At 41.0% G+C, this 22,109-nt stretch overlaps 1 protein-coding gene across 2 annotated transcripts in view; it reads left to right on the forward strand.

Annotated features, from left to right (window-relative positions):
• The window catches only part of SARNP (SAP domain containing ribonucleoprotein), a 64,844-nt gene extending 42,735 nt beyond the window's left edge, over nt 1-22,109 (forward strand). Inside the window, exons 10-11 of one of the 2 annotated variants that reach the window (XM_081084430.1) lie at nt 17,910-17,999; nt 20,573-22,102. In XM_081084430.1, the coding sequence (XP_080940556.1) occupies nt 17,910-17,999; nt 20,573-20,614 (132 nt within the window). In that variant the 3' untranslated portion in view covers nt 20,615-22,102. Of the gene's footprint in view, nt 1-17,909; nt 18,000-20,572 lie in introns of both variants that reach the window. The other variant, XM_081084431.1, reaches the window with a different exon arrangement.

Genomic DNA, 22,109 nt, shown 5'->3' on the forward strand with positions numbered 1-22,109 from the left:
CTTTACCCCTTTCGGACTCGTGCGTTCTTTCTTAACACACACCTGTCTTGCTGCCTTCTTAGAATTCAAATAGAGAAACAGAAAGACACTTTTAAACCAGAGGAGTTCAGTAAAGGAAGAACATGCCAAAACAAGTTCAGGGAACAGCTCAGGTATGTGAAGAAAAAAGATAGGCAATTATGTTGATGCACACAAAGGTATTTTTTCCTACAGAACTGATACGGAGTTAAAAGAGAGAATGTCAATAAAGTGGAGAGCAGGTAAATGTTAAGGACCATGTGTTTCGCTTGTCATTTAGAGTGCTAAAGAGGGCCATCATGTAAGGCCTCTCATCTTATATATAGTTCTGTTCATTTCCAGTTTTCTTTCCTCAACCATTTCATATCTAAGCATGAGCATAATAGTGAAAATTCTATATATAACTGCATCCCTCTACTCTATAACTTAATAAACTCCTCCCTCAATAAATACTTCCTAAAATCCAGACACTGAGCATTTCAAACAATCTCAATAACACACATTCACTGCTAGGGACTTAAAAAGATTCAATATTTGATACGAACTCCAAATGTGGAACAATCTGAAAGTACATTTCTATTTTTGTCCTAAGAATCTGCTGTAGGGATGAGAAGGTAGATTTGGTTAAAATATTAATTTTTGAAAATGTGGGGAAAAAGCAGCAAAGGTACAGGAGGGGAGGAAAAAAGTTAACATTTTCTAGATCTTAATAAGATCTCAGATTTTATTTAAAAGAGGCTCTTTGCTAGTTTGCAAACATCACCCACCACCAAATATCCCCCTATAAAATCTCCCAATCTGATACCCTGTCTCATCCCCATCTCCATCTCCAAAATACTGAATTTTTTCTGACCAACTTTGGCTATCAAGCATGAAAAGCAACTTTGCTATTTTGGTGAGTATATTAAGAAAAATGAATTGTCATGTAATTATTAAACCTGAAATGAACTGACCCCTAAAAATAAAATATTACCTCTCCCAATCAGTGTCAGCCCAAAGAACAGTATTAATCAAGTATTGAAATAAATCTTAAACATTCCTGTACTGGTACACCTCTCACATCATGAGGAGCCCTTTGAACACCAAAATTCCCCCCTCCCAGCAAAAATAACAACACATACACACACAGATTTTTTTAAAAAGAAAAGAAAAAAAAGCCCAAATTTCTTCTCCCATGCAGATTTCGAAGGATGGACAGACGTGGATTCAGATAGTTCACATTTCACTGTAGCCAAGAATATCTACGAGTGATCAGGCAGATATTGTTCTGCTTAGAAAAGCCAGGCCAGCTACTGATCACTCCCAAATTAGACATACAACTCGACAACCAATCATATGTAATATGATTGACAGGTGGATTTTTTAAATTATTCATCTTATATACTGAAGAGTACTTAAAAAAAAAAACACAGCACAAAAAAACAACAACCCGACATGTGAAGAATAATCCCACCCCAAGAACTTAGTTGGCCAAAAACAACTGAAGGATATTTAAAAGTAAAACAGACTCAACAAAACCCAGCATTCCCCTCCTTTCCCAGGCTATGTTTACTCTTGGAGCAAAGACTACAGGGAGACCAGAGAAAGGCATAAAACTTGTTTTTTATCAAAGTTATCAGTTCTGACATGTTAGAAGGAATGCAAAGACATTAGTGAGGGTGGGTATTGCACAGGGGAAATAGAAAAAAGTGAGTTTTTTATCTGACTTTTTTATCTATTCTTTGGGTTCAAACTAAATGAACAAAATCAGAGAGGGAAAAATCAAAAAGGTACAAGATCCTAGTGGTCTCAACTATGTACCTTAGGGAAGAATAAGCCCTATATAACAAACTTCTCAAAAATCCAATTTGTAGCCCTGGCTGGTGTAGCTCAGTTAGTTGAGCATTGTCCAATGCACCTAAAGGTTGCTGGTTGATTCCCGGTCAGAGTAAATGCCCAGGTTGTGGGATTGGACCCTGGTAGGGGTGCGAATGGGAGGCAGCCAATTGATGTTTCTCTCTCACGTTGATGTTTCTCTCTCTCTCTCTCTCTCTCTCTCTCTCTCTCTCTCTCTCTCTATAAAAACATTTTTTAAAAAGACCAATTTATAGTAAACAGGGCAAACCACCAGCCATAAATGTTAATATAGCATCAAAAATTTCAACTTGCTTCTCCCAATTTTTGAAGCTTTTCCTCTTAAAGTGTTCAATTTCTATTCCTAATACTTCATGTCCAATTTTTCTTCATACCCAGCGAAGTAAAAAGTGTGTGCTTGAAAGTTAAGGCACAGTGGTAGAGTAAAAGTTGTTGAGCAAAGAAAAACCTGACTCCTACTTCCCTAGTTAAAATTAGAATACATTTTCAAGAGCCCTGGGCAGGGGAGAGAAAAATTCCATTCTGCTTCTTTGCTCTTCAAAATTCCTATAGCCAAGTGGTTTAACAGCAGTTGAATGGCACACATAATGACATCATTGATTGGACCCATAACAGAAGGCAGTGAGAAGAGAGGGTGGGAGGGGGAGGGAATGAAAAGGGAGGGAGGTGAAGATGTATTTGTGTTACAGACAAAAGACAAGTTCTGTTCCTCAGCAGGGACAAATGAAGAACCAGATGAGGGTATAAACTGAGGTCAGAGAGTTTCCCCTATTGTTTCCTCTTTAAACAGCCTCACCCCTAAAGGTGTATTCCAGTGGTTGGGTAGAGAAACAGCAATATGAAAAATGCCAAATATTTATTTTCAAATTATTATGAACTAGAAGGGGATTTAAAGGACTGGTTAAATTTGGTTGGTCCTAAAATGCTCCAAGAAATACTGAAGGCTATGTGAGGTTGGGTCTTGGTTTTTCCTTAAAATTCATCCTTTCTGATAGCCACTCTCAATCACTATATCTATCTATCATATACATAGCCCATTCTTATTTTCTTGTGGTTAATATAAGTTAAAAGAATACAAATAAAAACAAAAAAACCTCACCCAAGGAGTGAGGATATTTTTTCCATCGATTTTTAGGGAGAATGGAAGGGAGGGGGTGTGGAGGGGAGAGGCAAAAGAGAAACATCAATTGGTTACCTCCTGCATGTGCCCTAACTGAGGGCAGGAATCAAATGGAACTTGCAACCCAAGTACATGCCTTGGCTGGAAATTGATCCTGTGACCCTCTGGTGCGTAGGTCAATGCTCTAACTACTGAACCATACTGGCCAGAGCAAGAATACAATTTTTCTTTTCTTTTTCTTTTTTTTTTTTAATATATTTTATTGATTTTCTACAGAGAGGAAGGGAAAGAGATAGAGATGAGAGAGAAACATCGATCAGCCGCCTCCCGCACATCTCCCAGCAGAGATGTGCCCTCAACCCAGGTACATGCCCTTGACCGGAATCGAACCTGGGACCCTTCAGTCTGCAGGCCTACGCTCTATCCACTGAGCCAAACCGGTTTCGGCAAGAATACAATTTTTCAAATGGAGAAATCATTTTGGGAAAAATGATAATCTGGGATGAAGAGGGCCCTAGCTGGTTTTGCTCAGTGGATAGAGCATCGACCTTCAGACTGCAGAGTAGTTCAATTCTGGTCAAGGACACATACCTTGGTTGTAGGCTTGATTCCAGCCCTGGTAGGGTGTGTGTGGGAGACAACCAATAGATGTGTTTGCTCTCACGTTGGTGTTTTTGTCTCCCCCTCCCTTCCACTCTCTAAAAATCAATGGAAAAATATCCTCAGGTGAGGATTAACCAAAAAAAAAAAAAAAAGAAAAAAAAAAGATGAAGGGGAGGAAGGGATTAATTCCTTCATAAGCCCTTGATCAATGAAATATAATGACTAAGAGGATCACACAAGTTTTTTCCATCTACAGCAGTGGTTCTCAACCTTCCTAATGCCGAGACCCTTTAATACAGTTCCTTATGTTGTGGTGACCCCCAACCATAAAATTATTTTCGTTGCTACTTCATAACTGTAATTTTGCTACTGTTACGAATTGTCATGTAAATATCTGATATGCAGGATGTATTTTCATTGTTACAAATTGAACATAATTAAAGCATAATGGCCGAAACCGAGTTGGCTCAGGGGATAGAGCGTTGGCCTGCGGACTGAAAGGTCCCGGGTTCGATTCCGGTCAAGGGCATGTACCTTGGTTGTAGGCACATCCCCAGTGGGGAGTGTGCAGGAGGCAGCTGGTCGATGTTTCTCTCTCATCAATGTTTCTAACTCTATCTCTCTCCTTTCCTCTCTGTAAAAACTCAATAAAATATATTTTAAAAAAAAGCATAATGATTAATCACAAAAACAATATGTAATTATATATGTGTTTTCCGATGGTCTTAGGTGACCCCTGTGAAAGGATCGTTCGACACCCCCCCAAGGGGTCACGACCCACAGGTTGAGAACCGCTGCCTTAGAGCCAGCTGTGATTCTTTCTAACTTTCCTTTTCCTTTCAGGTCCCTGCCGCAGAGATATCCTGTTTGTAGGAATCTTAAACTTTTTAGGAAGGCCCCTGCTGCTTTTGGGGGGGGGGGGGGATTGGGTTGTGGTAACAGCCTTCTTTAGACTTGGTGAGGAATTTTTCTTTTAATGTTGGTCTATATTCAAAGCTATTTGCAATTGTTACCAACTATAGCTGCACATAAGAGTCCCAGGGGACCCTTTTTAAAATTTAGCGCCTTAAGCTCTTCCTTTTGAGATTCATATTTATTAGTTTGGTGAAGCCAGAAATCTGCATTTTAAAATATTAGAGGTGAAAAGAGTCTGTTTTCCTAGTGCTCATTCTAAATGTGTGAATGCTTAGGTAACTGTCATCCTTTATTCTCTGTATATTTTGGCCAAGACAACATTTACCTCCCCTCAAACATTTTTAGCTTTCTTGACATTTCTTCCAAATTGTGCATCGCTTATCCTTAAAAGCAACAGCTTTTTGGCTTTCAAGGGAAGGGAGGGGTGCGGACTTTTAATAGAAATGTGGTTTCCAGGGGGGTCTCAAGTGTGAAGCCTTCATTTCCTCCACCTGCCTTGCTTTGTCCTACAATCAATTACTGTAAGACCCAGATGACCTCTTCTGGGGTCAAAGAGGAGTGGGGGTTGGGGAAAAGCTTGATTTAGACAAGAGAAAGAAAAAGTGATAGGAGCTAGTGACTCAGAAGAGTGTTTGGTTCTGTGCTGTTTGGGAACTTCAGATCCATTGAAGATAGGAGATAACAGTTCCTGGTGGTCTTTATTCTGGTGTAGTTTTAAAGTTTCTGACACCTAGAAAATTGATTCTGATCTCACAGTTGAAAGATTGTTGAGAGTAGGTAAGCTGGTTGTTCTGGAAAGTGTATTAAGTTTATGTGTGGGGGGAGTGTTGGAATGTCTCTTCACTGTGTATTGTTGGTGCTAACTGTACCCTTTCCTGGTCTTGTCCTTCATTTATAGTCCTCTTTTAGGCTCTGTGTACTGGTTTTTAGGACCACCCCATGTTCTGTGGTCTGGCTGGCATAAGGCTCAAGGGTTAACATGTACAGATGAATTTCAGAAACGGGGTCAGGGAGGTGACAGCTGTGTGTTTAAGCATTGAAGTGTTTCTGAGAGAAAAACCATCAGTTGCTGTCATTCACCCTGAGAGTATGAAATTGGAAGCTCGCTTACCCTGGAGTGTTTCATAACCTTTACCTCTGGGAAGTCAAGGCCATATCATTATTAATCCACCATCTCCTGAAAGCCCTCAGGCTCTGCTTTTCATCTTGCCATCAGTCACGTGGCAGTGAGAGTCAAGATGTGACCATAAGGTTCCCTCTTTTCCTTTTTGCCTCATTCTTCCCTTACATTCCCTTGGAAAATCAGGTTGAACTGTTAACATAGTGTGGTAATTCATGTACAAAAGGGGACAGTTATTTGTTATTTTTGCAAAATGTGACTATCTTAGGTCACTATTAGCCTCTCTTCCATCACTCCAGGGGAAAATTTTTGAGAAAATAATCTTCTGGAATAAGTAAAGTGGCAGAGTTTAGGTCCTGATGGGAATGTATTAGAGACTTTTACATTGAACATTGTTGGATGTGAACAATAGCTCAGTCATTTCGGAGAATGGCCAGCTCCAACTCATAGCAGTACCTAAGCTTCCCTGAAATGTCCCTTCCTACTTGTAATGATAAGTCTAACTGAATTCTTTTTGTATATATTTTATTGATTTCAGAGAGGAAGGGAAAGGGAGAGAATTATAGAAACATCAATGATGAGAGAGAATCATTGATTGACTGCCTCCTGCACACTCCCAACTGGGGGATCAAGCCCGCAACCCAGGCATATGCCCTTGAACCTGGGACCCTTCAGTTTGCAGGCTGACTCTCTATCCACTGAGCAAAACCTGGCCTGACTGAATTCTTTAGATTTAAATTCTGCTTCCTACACATGATGTAAGTGAGTGAGCTTGTTGCACTGACCAGGAAAAATGCCTGGTTTGGTTAATGCTTTTGGACTCCTCTAAGAATAAGTGAGTATGTCTCTTAATTGAATTCAGAAATACCCTTGCTTTGTGTTTTGGGAATTACTGAGTTCAAATTCCCTAAATAAGCCTGGGTTACATTTGGGTCACTGTTCTGTTTCTTCTAGTTTCTCTTTATGATCCAGAGTGGCACTAGTAATAAGATTGAAGAAAGTGAATGCTTTCAACACACAGTCCATGGGGTGATATTGCTAATTAAATCAAAGTGGACTCCTTTTGGCAGAGCAAATAACCCTAGAACACTAAGCTTAGAATAGTAGTATTTATTGTATTCAGGTTAAAATTAGTAAGTTTTGAAAAATGTTCTCTTGAATTTGAATCTTGAAGACATAAGTTTGGTTTGGAAGATAACAAAGGTAGGATTCCATTTTGGGTAGAGAGCAGCTTATCCTTGGTACTCTGTCATAAAAAGAGGCAATAGTTTTAGAAAGTACATCTACGCTATTCAGGCTGCCAGTTACTGTAGTTGGCCTTCTATTTGGGACTTAATTCCTGGCTACAGTGTGTATACCATGGAAACCTATGACAAGAGCCCTTAATTTAAAATTTTCTAGTTATTTCCTAGTACCTCTTTATCCTCCTGGGACAGTAAGGTATTTTTAAAATAAATGTCATTATATTTAGAGAAAAATAAGTTGTTGTTTTTTATTCCTTACTCAAGGATATGTTTTTATTGTTTTATTTTAGAGAGGGAGGGATGGGGGGAGGGAATGGGAGAGAGAGAGAGAGACAGACAGACAGACATTCATCAGTTGCCTCCCATATGCACCCTGACTGGGGATCAAACCTACAACCTGGGTATATGCCCTGACTGGGAATCTTTGGTGCACAGGACAACACTCCAACCAACTGAGCCACACCGGCCAGGGCCCAGGGTGAGAGGAATAAGTTCTTAAGGGTACAGCAGCCACCCTGAAACTAACTGCACTTCATATTGTCTGCTAAGCCTCTACCTGGGATCTGGTGTTGGATCTCGTGTTTTTCTTTCACCACAATACTCTGGCCACACCTTCCTTTTTTTTTTTAATTGACTTTAGAAAAGAAGGAAAAGGGGGGGGGGGGAGAGAGAGAGAGAGAGAGAGAGAGAGAGAGAGAGAGAGAGAGAAACATCAATGTGAAAGAGATATATCGATCAGTTGCCTCCTGTATGCACCCAACCAGGGATCGAACCCATAGGCATAGGCCCTGGCTGGGAATTGAACCTGCAACCCTTCAGTGCAGGGGATGACACACCAATCAACTAAGCCACACTGCCCAGGGCTGACCTCTCCTTTGTAATAGAATATTAAAAATAGAAATAATTTCGCCGAAACCGGTTTGGCTCAGTGGATAGAGCGTCAGCCTGCGGACTGAAAGGTCCCAGGTTCAATTCCGGTCAAGGGCATGTACCTGGGTTGCGGGCACATCCCCAGTGGGAGATGTGCAGGAGGCAGCTGATCGATGTTTCTCTCTCATCGATGTTTCTAACTCTCTATCTCTCTCCCTTCCTCTCTGTAAAAAATCAATAAAATATATATTAAAAAAAATAGAAATAATTTCAACATCACTTCCCAGAGAGAGATCACACAGTTGGCTTTAAACCTTATAGTCAATAGAAAGAGAACACAGTTAAACAGTTTAGTTATTCACAGGATTCAGAAGGTGAAAACTAACAAATTATTCAGCAAAAGCATAATTATTTTGGGTCTGGGGACCAGAAAGAAAATTTTCCCATGGGTCCTCATAATGCAGTGCTATAATGAACAGTGGCACACATCTTTACAATAACTCAGTTGTGAATTCATAAGCCACATGAGTTTAAGGATCTGTGTTTTATTCATCTCTCTATTTCTAATGCTAATACAGTGCCTGAGCGTAAGTAGATACTCAGTGGATATTTGAATGAATAGTAGGTGAATGTATTAATTTTACAATTCTAGTGTTATTGAATTGTTAATAGAAATTGAAGTCAGGTAATTCAGTGAAAGCAATTTCTCAGAGGCCTTTATAGCTGTGGTCGCCAACCGGTGGTCTGCAGACCACTGGTGGTCCATGAGATCTGAAAGGTTGGCGACTGCTATTTTGGAGTACCTGGGATTGGGTCCACAAAGTTAGATATTGGATCCTTGCTCAGTTCCCTCAGATATTTCCTTATATAGATATCTATTTTTAGTAGTTATTAATTATTAGGGATGATGAAATCAGTGAAACTTGGCAGCATAGATTTTTTTTAGGTTTCCAGAAAGAGAAGATGGTTAATAGCACTTGGTAGAGAAGACTCTGGTTTTGTTCGGTTACTGTTCTGCCACACTTTTTTTTTTTTTTAATATATTTTTATTGATTTCAGAGAGAGAGAGAATCATTGATCGGCTGCCTCTTGCACATCCCACACTGGGGATTGAGCCCATAACCCGGGCATGTGCCCTGACTGGGAATTGAACCATGACCTCCTGGTTCATAGGTCAACACTCAACCACTGAGCCCTGCTGACCCGGCTGTTCTGACACACTTTAACCCTAAATTTAGTCATTTGCCCAAATACTGATTTGCCTTGCAGCTAAAATAAATTTCCTTGTTGCCTTGGTAAGGAGTGATTCTTACGAACTTTCGGTGACTTCACTTTTAATGAGGAAGAGGAATGTAGGGCATTGTTAGCTTCAAATCGTTACTTTGTTTCAAGGACCAGGGGGAATGTTTCAATAAAACTAATATCTAATATTTATTGAGTTAACTATATGTTAGTTCCTAGGCGCTGAGCACATTCACACATGTAATTTGTATTTGTGTCTTGAATTTCTCAGTCTTTTCCCTCAGCAAGTATTCTTTTCTGTATATTGCCTGAGGATTTTGCAACTATAAAAGGGAAACAAGGACAAAAGTGATTTTTGGAAAGTTGAAAATGTCTTCTGATGGGTTCCGTTTGGAACTGTCTTATTTCATAATGGAAAATACCATGATAGTAATTCATGGGGATATTGGCTTTATTAACTATGCATCATGCTTTCTGTCCAGTGCTGCATACACACACACACACACACACACACACACACACACTAGAGGCCCAGTGCACGAAATTCATGCACTGGGGTGGGGGGGGTCCCTCAGCCCTGCCTGCACCCTCTCCAATCTGGGACCCCTCGGGGGATGTCCGACTGCCGGTTTAGGCCCTTTCACAGTCCAGGACTGCTGGCTCCAACCCCTCACTTGCCTGCCTGCTGATTGCTCCTAACCGCTTCTGCCTGCCAGCCTGATCACCCCCTAACCACTCCTCTGCCAGCCTGGTCGCCCCTAACTGCCCTCCTCTGCGGGCCCAGTCACCCCCAACTGCCCTCCCCTGCAGGCCCGGTCCCCCCCAACTGCCCTACCTCCCCTGCTGACCTGGTCGCTCCCCAACTGCCCTCCCCTGCCGGCCATCTTGTGGTGGCCATCTTGTGACCACATGGGTGTGGCCATCTTGTGCGTGGGGTGTGACAGTCAATTTGCATATTATCTATTTATTATATAGGAGGCCCAGCACACGAAATCATGCGTGGATAGTGTGCCCTGCGATCAGGGCCATCTTCCACCCGCTCACCAGTCCGCAGTCCTGACCCGCCGCCACCCACCACGGTTCCCTATGGTTCCCCATTGGTTCCCCATTGGCCATCCAGCAGTCAGAGCCTGCATGTCAGAGGGAAGGACCAAGAGGTCGGCTGTTCTGCCCGCTCACCATTCCCCACCTTTCAGTCCTGCCCCGCCACCACCCGCCCTGGTTCCCTGTGGTTCCCTATTCGCCATCCAGTGATCAGAGCCTGCGGGATGCAGGGAGGGACTGAAAGGTGGTCAATGCACCTCGTAGCGATGGGTCGATCGGTCATTCTGGTCGTTATGCCCTTATGGTCGCTGGCCTTTTACTATATAGGATAGACTCTCTTCTTTTACACAATTCCCTTTTTCATTTTTATCAATGAGCTTTTAAAAAGAAAAGACACCGCTGGGAAAATAGGATTATTATGGCATCAGCCATTTGGCTTGCTATTTAAATCTTGAGTAACAGGATGGAGGAAGTGAACTACATTGATCCATATATTGATCAATCTGAACATCCAATGCCTATGTTTAGTTAGTGAGGTTTCTTTTCTGATTCTGGATGCAAATTGTATGTTTTTAGGAGTTTTCATTTAATAGGAAATAAGGGCATTTCAGATTCCAGCACTAGTCTTCTGACACAGGAGAATGCATGGGAAGAATTAAGAGTTAGTGGTTGAGACTTTGCATGAGAGGGTTGGGGGTACGGGGATGAAGAACGGAAGGGTTTGTAAATGCATATGACACTGAGCTGGAGGAGTCAGTGCTGCCTGCAGATGCATAACCCCATTTGTGCACTTGAGCATGACCTGGGAGGCATTGGCCTGACGAATGCAAAGAAAGATGCGTTTTGATCAAGGTAATTTCCCTCAGATGGGTCTCACCATCCCATGAATCAAAACCTGTCAGCAAGGAGCTAAAGATGGAGTGAAGTTTATTGTACGATTGTCTCCATGCGACACCGTCACGCTAGAAGGGTCAAGTGAGAGAGATCATTAGAACTGTGTTGATTTACTGGGCCTGTTGTGCATTTTCCCTGCAGGGCAAGAAGGAAAGAGGCTTTAGGAGGGGAACTGAGGGCCTCTGGGTGGTGAGGAAAGAGCAGGCATGCACAAAATAAACCCTCGCTGCTTTCTGTGGGTGAGGGCTAGGCAGGCTGTTTGTAGGGAGTGGGAAGTGGGGGGGCGGGGTGAGGGGGGTGGAATCTGTATTGTTGTTTTTTTCACCTAGAGCCCCTGGTAGATTTAGAGCAGATGTTCTGCCTGGATCTCCAGGAAAAGCACCAAAGATGTGATTTAAAAAGGAAGCTTGTAGGGAAATCTCTGATTCTATCCTCAGTGGCTAAAGAAGTATATCCTTTCCCTCCTCCTATTCTTTTACCAAAATTCCCATTTCGGGATATAGCAAAATAGGGAACTAGAAGAAAGGTTGTCTCACACATTCCTGATGGACTTTGTGATGAGATTTATGAAGGGAGTGGTCCTAGGGTTTGTGCTGAGAGAATGGCTGGGCTTCAAGAGTGGCATTTCCCTCTCTGTAATTTGAACTTGCTGAAGTACCCCTAGGATTGACTTGAATGGGAATAAGTACATAGTGTGGTAAGTTTAGCAAGATATGGTCTAGTCCTGCCTCTCTTCAATAAGATGGAATGTTCCTTTTATTTTCTGCTTGGCCTGGAGACAATGAAATGGAGATTAAAAAAATTTTTTTAAATATATTTTTATTGACTTCAGAGAGGAAAGGTGAAGGAGAGAGAGAAACATAAATGATGAGAGAGAATCATTGATTGGCTGCCTCCTGCACACCCCCGACTGGGGATCTAGCCTGCCACCTGGGCATGTGCCCTGACTGGGAATCAAACCATGACCATCTAGTTCATAGGTTGACAGTGAGCCACTGAGCCACGTTGGTTGGGCTAGAGTATCATTTTGAAATTTCCATTTATATCCCTTACTCACTTTTAAAAATATATTTTAAAATTGATTTTAGAGAGAAAGGGAAAAGGAAAGAGAAACAATGGATCTGCTGCCTCCTGCACACCCCCTACTGGGGATCGAGCCCACAACCTGGGTATGTACCCTGAGCCGGAATTGAACACTTCGTGCACAGGACAACGCTCAACCAACTGAGCCATACCAATTATTCACTTTTATTTTAGTAATGGTAGGCAAAACTTTGCCTAGTAAGGAAAAATGTAGAGAGGCCTATCTTCATTGGAAACTCTCCTAATTCTTTAATTACAGTTCAACAGATGAAATAGCCAGTTAGCCAGAATTAGAAACAAATTTGACTGAGAAAATCTTTCATATAAGATAACTAACTAACTGGAGCCCTGGCTGGTGTGGCTGAGTTGGTTGAAGTGTTGTCCCATACACTGAAGGGTCATGGGTTCAATTCCTGGTTAGGGCACATACCCAGGTTGCAGGTTTGATCCCCAGTCGATCCCTGGGTCAGGGCGTGTATGGGAGGCACCAATCAGATCGATGTTTCTATCTCCCCCTCTTCCTTCCTCTCTCTTTCAAATCAATTTTTTTAAAAAGATTAGTAACTGGAGTCCATTCCTTAGATCCCCTGTTAGTTATAAAATGGAGGCATTTGTTATGATAGAAAGGGAATAGGATCCTAGCATTGACCCAAGTTATTTGAGTGATATGGAAGTCGTTAAAGTAGTTCACAACTTAGCTAAGGGTCCTTATCTTCATCCTTTGGAAATTAAGCATTCCTTCCATTATTGTTTTTTTCCACCTATTCATATAAAGATTTTTATTTGCTTCTATTATTCCAAAGAAATGCTTATATCAGATACCTGAGGATATAGTAAAGGTGGGTTCTTACACTTGATCTTAGCCAAAAGGCCGAGAAGCGATGTAAAGGTGGGTTCTTGAGTAAAAATGTTCTGGGCTTCATTCCTGGCTCTGCCATTTACTATGTAAGACTATTTGTGAGACTTTGGGCAAGTTACTTAACCTCTCTAAGCCTCAGTTTTATCTATTAAATGAATTTAGTCAAAGTACATACTATATATGTCATAGTACCTACTATTTTTAAAATTGCTATAGAGAGAAAATATTGTCACTCAAATCTTAGTGACTATATTATTATTTTAATTTATGATTATTAAAGTTAAGGACAAGGTACTTCTTTTACTATTTTGTTGTTGTTAATCTTCCCAAGTATATTTTTTTCATTGATTTTTATAGTGAGTGGAAGGGAAGTAGAGAGAGGAGAGAGAGGGAGAGAGAGCAAAACCTCAAGGAGAGAGACAACAAATCAATTGGTTACCTCCCGCACTGGCCCCAACTGGGGCCAGGGATTGAACCTGCAACCGAGGTACTTGCATGGGTCAGCGCTCTAACCACTGAGGCTATCGACCAGGGCAAGACAAGATACTTCTTTTTTTCTTGAAACTTGGCTCGGGGTTTTGTGTTTTTTTTGTTTTTTTTAAGGCATATGCTGGGCATCTGTTTTGTTGTTGTTGTTGTTTTATTATTGATTTCAGAGAGGAAGGGAGAGGGAGCAAGAGATTGAAGCATCAGTGATGATAGAGAACCATTGATCTTCTGCCTCTTGCACATCCTCCTCTGGGAATTGAGCCTGCAAACTGGTTATGTACTTGACTGGGAATCTCACCGTGATCCCTGGTTCATGGGTCTATGCTCAACCACTGAGCCACACCAGCCGGGCCTAGCTCAGTCTTTTATAAATAGCTTAGATTACAAAAGTTATGCACGAACTATTGCCAAAACTGGTTTGGCTCAGTGGATAGAGCGTTGGCCTGCGGACTGAGAGGTCCCAGGTTCAATTCCGGTCAAGGGCATGTACCTGGGTTGCGGGCACATCCCCAGTGGGAGATGTGCAGGAGGCAGCTGATCAGTGTTTCTAACTTTCCATCTCTCTCCCTTCCTCTCTGTAAAAAAACAATAAAATATATTTTAAAAAAAAAAGTTATGCACGCACTATGGATTTTGCTGGTGCTTAAAATGAAAGGCAGAAAAACTATGTGCAAGCCCTAGACAGTTGCTCAGTGGTTAGAGCGTCAGCCTGAGGACTAAAGGATCATGGGTCCAATTCCAGTCAAGGGCTCAAACCTCAGCTGCAAGCTCAATCCCTGGGAGGCAATCAATCGATGTGTCACTCTCACATCAATGTTTCTCTCTCTCTCTGTCTCTCCACTCTCCCTTCCATTCTCTAAAAAAATCAATGAGGAAAAAACAGTGAAGGATTAACAACAACAACAAAACACTATGTAAGCAATATTCTGTTCTAGCCCTGGCCGGGTAGGTAAGCTGATTAGATCATTGTCCCGATACTCTAATCTAAGGTTGTGGGTTCAATCGCCAGTCAGGCAGGGCACATATAATAATCAACCAATGATAACTTATATGTTGGATTCTTCAATCCTTCATAGCCACCAACCTTCTTCTTAGCTGCTTTCTTACTCACCAGAAAGCAGGTGCAGCAAGAAGGAGAAAATGAACATGTTTCTCAAGCTGAAAGAGCTCTGAATAAATAGTTTGAAAGGATTTGAAGTTAGGTGAGTCAAGGAACCAGTCACCTCTCTAAGAGAGAGATGTTCTGGACCTTTTCCAAGCATCCAGGAGACTGATGCTGCCTGCCCTGTCAGCTTATAAATTAGAATAGAAGCTGGCCGTTCTCCGAGAACTGTGTAAAGACTGAGCTGCTGTTAACATCCAGTACTGTTCAGTGTAAGAGTCTCATACGTATTCCCGTCAGGACCCATACCTGCCATTTTATTTATCCCATTTTAACAGATATTTTCTCATTTTCCACCTTCTCTGCAAACCCAAGTCACCAGTAATTTAAAGCTCAGCCCTAGGATTACTGAACATCTAAACTCAGGTGGGCTCTCTGGATTTCTCGTTCCCCTGCCCCCCCAAACTTGGCACATCTAGATATAGAATCTATCCTCTTATATACCTCAAGAGACCCTTACATGCCCACCCTCACCATGGGCCAGGAGAGTTTCTTTGGTAATCAACCTAAGGTCAAGTTAAAAGAGTTCAAACAAACTTTTGAACAAAGCTGTGTGGTGCTCCTGAGCTGGATTTTTTAAAATCCCAAGGATTTATATTCCTGCTTTCTGTAGGCATTGTGTCTCTGGGTGTCTCAAAACCCACAGACTCAAAAGGAAAAGCAATCCAGATACCTACAGAAACATAGGAATTTTTTAATACCTCTACTGTCCACCCCAGCCAAGAAGTTGCCTTTGTTCCTGTGATCACAGGAGCCATCTCTTCGGTCAAAAGCAGGGCAGCTATCCATCTTTGCTTGTTCAATTTGTTTAACCAGCCCTAGCTTTGTAAACGACAAATATTTTTTCAGCATAGAAATTTACTAGTTTGTTTTTACTCGTCTTATGAATATTGAGGCCCTACTTATTTTATTTTATTTATTTATTTATTTATTTATTTATTGTACTTATTTTTTAACAATCTCATTTCTGTTAATTTCTGGTTTACAGTACTTTTGTTTCTATGTATGAAGGTTTAAAAATAATTTATTCTTTTTTATAAATTACAAGAACAACAAATTTCACCATTGAGTAAAAGTAAAAACTGGGATTCTGGTTGTTGTTGTTTTTTTTTTCACCTAATCACATAAAGATTTTTATTTGCTCATCATAAAATCTAGTTGTGTAATTAGGATTTTTGTTTAAATTAGTCCAAAGTGGCATTTATGAACTTAGTTGTAGGCTGCTGCACTGATAAACGAAAGTGTAAAGTTGGGCCTGGTTTTATTTCATTGGTTTTCCAATATCTAATGCTCATGGATTAAATTCTGGAAATGTTCCAACTATAAGGAAGGAATCTGTTGGATTCCACTACATGTATGCTCCTTGGGTTGGATGCAGAAGGGATGAAACACATTTTGCCGGACCCATGTAGACAGATACCACAAGATACCTCCAATTCCACCAGAACCTTTCACAAATTGGGATCCTTCTTGTGACTTACCTGTAACACTTTTCAGTGTAACTCTAAATTTTTTTGTTATCCTTACATGAGGATATGTCTTTTATTGATTTTTTTTTTTTTTTTTTTTTTTAGAGACAGGGAGAGAGAGAGAAACATCAATGTGAGAGAGAAACATCGATTGGCTGTCTCCTGCATTCACCCCAACCGGGGATTGAACCCGCAACCCGGAAATGTGCCCTGACTAGAAATTGAACCCATGACCCTTCCGTGCACAGGACAGTGCTCAACCAACTGAGCCACACCAGCCAGGCTCCACATTTTTTATAGTTGTTAGCAAACCATTCCAGCAAGGGCATACTCTAAATTAGTTCATGTTTTTATCCTCTTTGTGAAATGAGATTTATCCTTCTCTAGTTCTCGTTTGAGGATTTAAAAAAAATTATAAAGTCAGCTGATCCAGCTAAAATGAGACCAGCTGCTGTCTTAGCTAGTTTCCGAACACAATTATGTATAACTGACCTCCTCTACCATGCTTCTTAGGGAAGTCCATAGTGAATATATGCAGGACTTCTCTTTTGTTTCCTTGGAGTGTGCCAAAAAGTACGCCACTATAGTCTATTACAATGAAACCAAACTTGCTATCATCTGAAAGTAGTGCTATAAGAGCCTCTGTATAGACTTTGTCATACAAATGTATGAATTGGTTTGAAATATTCAGTCAGTGTTGACTTTCTTTTCCTTTACTTCTGTTATAATTATACCACAGTAAACCAGGCCATTTGGAGGTACTTTGTTTTAAAGTTTGAATCTTTGTTATACAGATGTAATGGCTCCCAGGCCTGAAAGATGGCTTACTCATGACTTTAGATCAGTGATGGCGAACCTTTTGAGCTCGGCGTGTCAGCATTTTGAAAAACCCTAAATTAACTCTGGTGCCGTGTCACATACAGAAATTTTTTGATATTTGCAACCATAGTAAAACAAAGACTTATATTTTTGATATTTATTTTATATATTTAAATGCCCTTTAACAAAGAAAAATCAACCAAAAAAATGAGTTCACGTGTCAGAGGTGACATAGGTTATAGGTTCGCCATCACTGCTTTAGATTAAATTCTAAACTAACTCATCTGCTAACTTTTTTTTTTTTAATTGAGGGAGGGAGAGGGGAGGAGGGGGAAGAGAAAGAGAGAGACACAGACATCATTTACCTCCCATATGCACCAAGACTAAGGATCCAACCCAAAACTTGGGTAAGTGCTCTGACCTAGAATCGAAATCCCCTACCTCTTGGTGCACAGGGATGCTCTACCCAATTGAGCCACACTAGCCAGAACCAACAGACTGCTAACATTTTGCCGTTCCTGAAATCTGGTCTTTAGTAGGCAGGATCAATGATAGCATGCTTGTGCCATTGCCATGAGCGGCCCCCAAGTTGTTTGTTTTTTATTTTTTTAATGAGTTTTATTGATTTCTATAGAGAGAGGGAAGAAGAGAGAGAGAGAGAGAGAGAGAGAGAGAGAGAGAGAGAGAGAGAGAGAGAGAGAGAGAGAGAGAAACATCAGTGTGAGAGAAAAACATAGATCATTACCTCCCGCATGCACCCCGACTCGGGATCATACCCACAACCTGGTTATATGTGCTGACCAGGAATGGAACTGGACACTTACCCAACTGAGCCACACTGGTCAGGGCTGCCTTGAAGTTCATAATTCGTTTCGTGATCTTCCGATCTCCCTGTTCCTGTCAGCTGGGGTCATCCACCATCTTTGAGGCCTTAAATTTTTAGTCATTTTAGAGACAAAATGCTGTATACTAGCTTATTCAGTTTCTTATCTATTTTTTTCTGTTTGTGTGATCCTTAGTTCTGACCATAAGTTACAGTTTTATTCCCATTTACCTTATGAATGGAGGCTAGCTGTTTCAACCTTTTTCTTTGTCCCTGAACAGTCTGAAGATGACGAGAAGCTGAAAAAGAGGAAGGAGCGATTTGGAATTGTCACAAGTTCAGCTGGAACAGGAACCACAGAGGATACAGAGGTAAAATATACATAACTGCTTCATAGAGCCCTTGAAGGGAAGTGAGGATGAACAAACTGAGTGGAGAAACACTAGTATTTCCCTGGCCTACTTCTTAAGTGCTCAGATGAGAAGATCTTTTGTCCTTTGCTTGATAGCTGTTTCAAAATATGGTACTTTCCCCCCTGGCACCGCATCAGTATATTTTACTCATTAGATTCCACATATATCATGTGATGCTGTCTTTCTCTGACTGTTTTATTTTACTTACTATAATAATCTCCAGGTTATGGTACTCTTCTTAACCTCTGTTTCATCATCTGGGATGTAGAGATAGTAATACCTACCTTGAAGTGGTATTTTTTTTTAATATATTTTATTGTTTTTTTACAGAGAGGAAGGGAGAAGGATAGAGAGTTAGAAACATCGATGAGAGAGAAGCATCGATTCAGCTGCCTCCTGCACACTCCCCACTGGGTATGTGCCCGCAACCAAGGTACATGCCCCTGACCGGAATTGAACCTGGGACCCTCCAGTCCGCAGGCCGACGCTCTATCCACTGAGCCAAACCAGATAGGGCTTGAAGTGGTATTTTAAGCATGAAATGTTTCTATGTAAAAACAGATGATTCTGTATAGAATGCTTGACATAGCACCTGTCATATTGAGAGTATTCAGTAAGCAATGTCTGATAATCAGCCAAGCATATTTCTTTCATCATTTAATGAAGCCCATATCCAGCCCAGACACAAGTATAGTTGTGCCTAACTCCCCTCTGGAATAGGACAATAGACTCAAATGAGGTTTCTTTTTCTTATCACTTTATTTGCAAATAGTTTCTCAAAATGCCAGAGTGGCTTTTTTATTTTGAACATAGTGACTTATGTTAAAAAAAAAAGACTTAAGTTCATCCACATTCCAGCTTCCCCTAGAATAATAACTCCCATTCACTGACCCTTAAGCTTTGGAAGACTGCTCAGGACATGGACAGACAATATTGATTTGCTGATTTGAGAGTATCTGTAATGGAGACCAAGTATCACCTGAGGTGTACATAAGGAACAATTGAAATAATAAATGTTTTGGACTATAGAAATTATTTGGGTGGAAAGGAGTTTAGAATGTTCTTTCTCCCATTTAATCCAAGTTTACTTCTTTCCATCTACCTCTGGAGATATCCTCTGAATATTTATTAACTTATATACTGAAAATCTTAGGAATTTTTTTTTTATGAATAATAAAAATAAACCGCCTGGCTGGTGTTGCTCATTGGTTGAGCATCAACTCATGCATGAACCAAGAAGTCACAGTTCAATTCTTGGTCGGGAACGTGCCTAGGTTGCCAGCTCAATCCAGTAGAGGGTGTGCAGGAGGCAGCCAATCAATGATTCTCTCTCATCCATGTTTCTCTCTCTCTCTAAAAAATCAATTAAAAAACATTTAAAATAATAATAATAAACCCTGAAAATTTTGGAATTTGATCAGTTTATATCTTCGCTAGGAAAAAACTAGAGGGATTTGTGTTTTTTATGCTAATTCAGAATAAATCATTACCTATTGTAAGTATCTCCTTACTTATTGATTTTCCAGGATGAACTAGAAGTAAACCATAAATCTAGGCTTGTTTTAAATCTAGTTTAAATTACTCCCTTTTCCCAAGGAAACTGTGTTATGCTCACTCAGCTGGTACATCTGGCCTCTCCAACATAAGGCGGATGAGGATTTTGTTGGGTGGCAAGGAATATTGGCGTTTGTTGGGAGAGTCATTGTATGTAAGGAAGAAGTAACTTCTGAGGCTCATGGAGTTTACATGAGCCAGATGACTTTTTTTTTTATTCCAAAGAATTGTGTCAATAATCCAGGTGGAGTGGTCTGGGCCTGTATACACTTAGCTTTTCTTTTTAATCTAAATTAAACCTCCTGTGTGAATGAAATGAAAAAGCAGTCTCCCCTTTGCTGGGGGCAGTGGTTGGAATGAGGTTGGATTTGGTGCTGTTTTGTGTCATTCTTTCCTCCGCCCCTCCCCATTTTGTGCCTTCTCTCCAATGTGTCCTCCCTTAAGAGATCATATTGGGGACTCACCTCTCCCCGTTTATTACATTGGTATTGAAGATTTTATGCTCTTTGTATTTAGAGGCCTAGGAATAACTGCTCTGGGGGCCTGACTGTCCAAAAGGGCATTCCCTTCATTTCCACCAAATAGCATTGGTCAACCCTTTGTCCTCTGAAATCTCCCATCTCCCCAGCCTGTTAAGAGTCCACTATTTCGAGACTAACTTGCTACAAGGCTGAATGGTCCTCTCTCCTTAAGGCATCTTTCCATTTTCTACTACTACTTTTCTCCTCTTTTCCTCCTGACCCATCTCTTTATAATCTTCTCCCCTCTCATCCTGCTTTTTCACCAAACCTCCCCAGCTCTAACTGGATAACAAGAGAAATTCAGAAATGAAATCTTTGGCTGCCAAGCTTAAGCCTGGGCCTTCCCTCCTTCTTCAACCATGTGACAATCCATGTGAATTTGGATTAAAGCAGCCAGGAACCCAGGCCACTGTTGTCTTACAATCTAATTTTTCTCTTCTTGCTTTTTTCTTATAGGCAAAGAAGAGGAAAAGAGCAGAACGCTTTGGGATTGCCTGATGAGAAACTCCTAATGCTTTCTGTTCTTCAGTGGTTTCCATCTCTGACTCCTTGGCCACATACATACCTAAATACACAGTCATGTGCCTAGGTGCTGCCTCGCAATGAGAGAGCATGTACCCCAGGTACATCCGTGAACTAAATAGCAATTTGACTTACTGCTGTTCCAACTTCAAGATTGTTGTTGTTGTGTTGTGTTTTTTAATTATTATTTTGCTTGTTAATAAAAATCATTAGAAAAGAGAACAGTGTGTTTTATTAGGTACTCCTTTGAGTTCTTAGAGCCAGATTCAATCAGATATGGGGATCTTCAGGGACATTTATAGAGAATTAGCCATAGTCTTTTACCCATTAGAAAAGAAGTTAAGGAAAAGGATTGAATCCATCAATATATTTTTTTTATTTATTTCAGAGAGGAAGGGAGAGGAACATCAATGATAAGAGAATCATTGATTAGCTGCCCCCTATACCTCCCTACTGGGGACTGAGCCTGCAACCAGGGCATGTGTCCTGACTGGGAATTGAATAATGATCTCCTGGTTCATAGGTCAACACTTAACCACTGAGCCATACCGGCTGGGTTGAGTCCATCCCTTTAAGTCTATTTATATTCTCTCATGTTTACAGGCATCCTTTTACCTCTTTATCCTTCATGAAGAGGCCAAGTTTTACCCTGAGTCTTTGCTTCTCCAGGTTCATGTGACCCATTGGTATGAAATAGGGAGAATACCGTGGGTTTTAAGAGGTGCAGAGAATGAAATACAAGGGCTAATGATTGGTAGTCTCTTATAGAATGGAATCCAGAAGGATCTTATTTTCAAAAGTGATCTGATGTGATACTCTCTGGTTTCAACCAAAGCTAATATATGGGACCCTGTTGGTAGGCAGTTCAGGAAAGGAGATGGGCTGGGTACCCCTCAGAGCTAGAAGAAAGTGTAGGGAATCAAAGCATGACAGGATGTCAGAGGTGTTAAGCATTATTGCCTAGATCAGTGGTTGGCAAACTGCGGCTCGAGAGCCACATGTGGCTCTGGCCCCTTGAGTGTGGCCACGAAGTTTCAGTCGCACTGTACGTGCGCGCCCGCACGTGGTATTTTGTGGAAGAGCCACACTCAAGGGGCTGCAGTTTGCCAACCACTGGCCTAGATCATTGGAAACATAAGCAGTGGACAGGATGCTTCTACTTTCTAATGTGCTAGTTTGTCTTCTGTTGCCGAAGTATACTATTGCAGCTTTGGCAGTAACATTTCTTAAATATTACTAAAATCCATTTTACTTGCTGCGCCTCCAACTTAGAAAGGTTTGGCTCTCCCTAAGCAGGCTGTGTGTTTGCATTTGGTTTCACATAGATTGAGACCTGCTATTTAATCTTTTTTGATGTGTTGGTATAAGGTTTCTCCCCTTAATCTTTATTTCTGGACCTTCACAAGGTTGGTTTTTGTTTGGTAATAAAACTTACGAGCTTGACACCTTTACCTGAAGACTTTGGTACCAT

The sequence above is a fragment of the Myotis nattereri genome, assembly GCF_964212035.1.
Source record: "Myotis nattereri genome assembly, chromosome: 2".
In the NCBI taxonomy this organism is placed as follows: domain Eukaryota; kingdom Metazoa; phylum Chordata; class Mammalia; order Chiroptera; family Vespertilionidae; genus Myotis; species Myotis nattereri.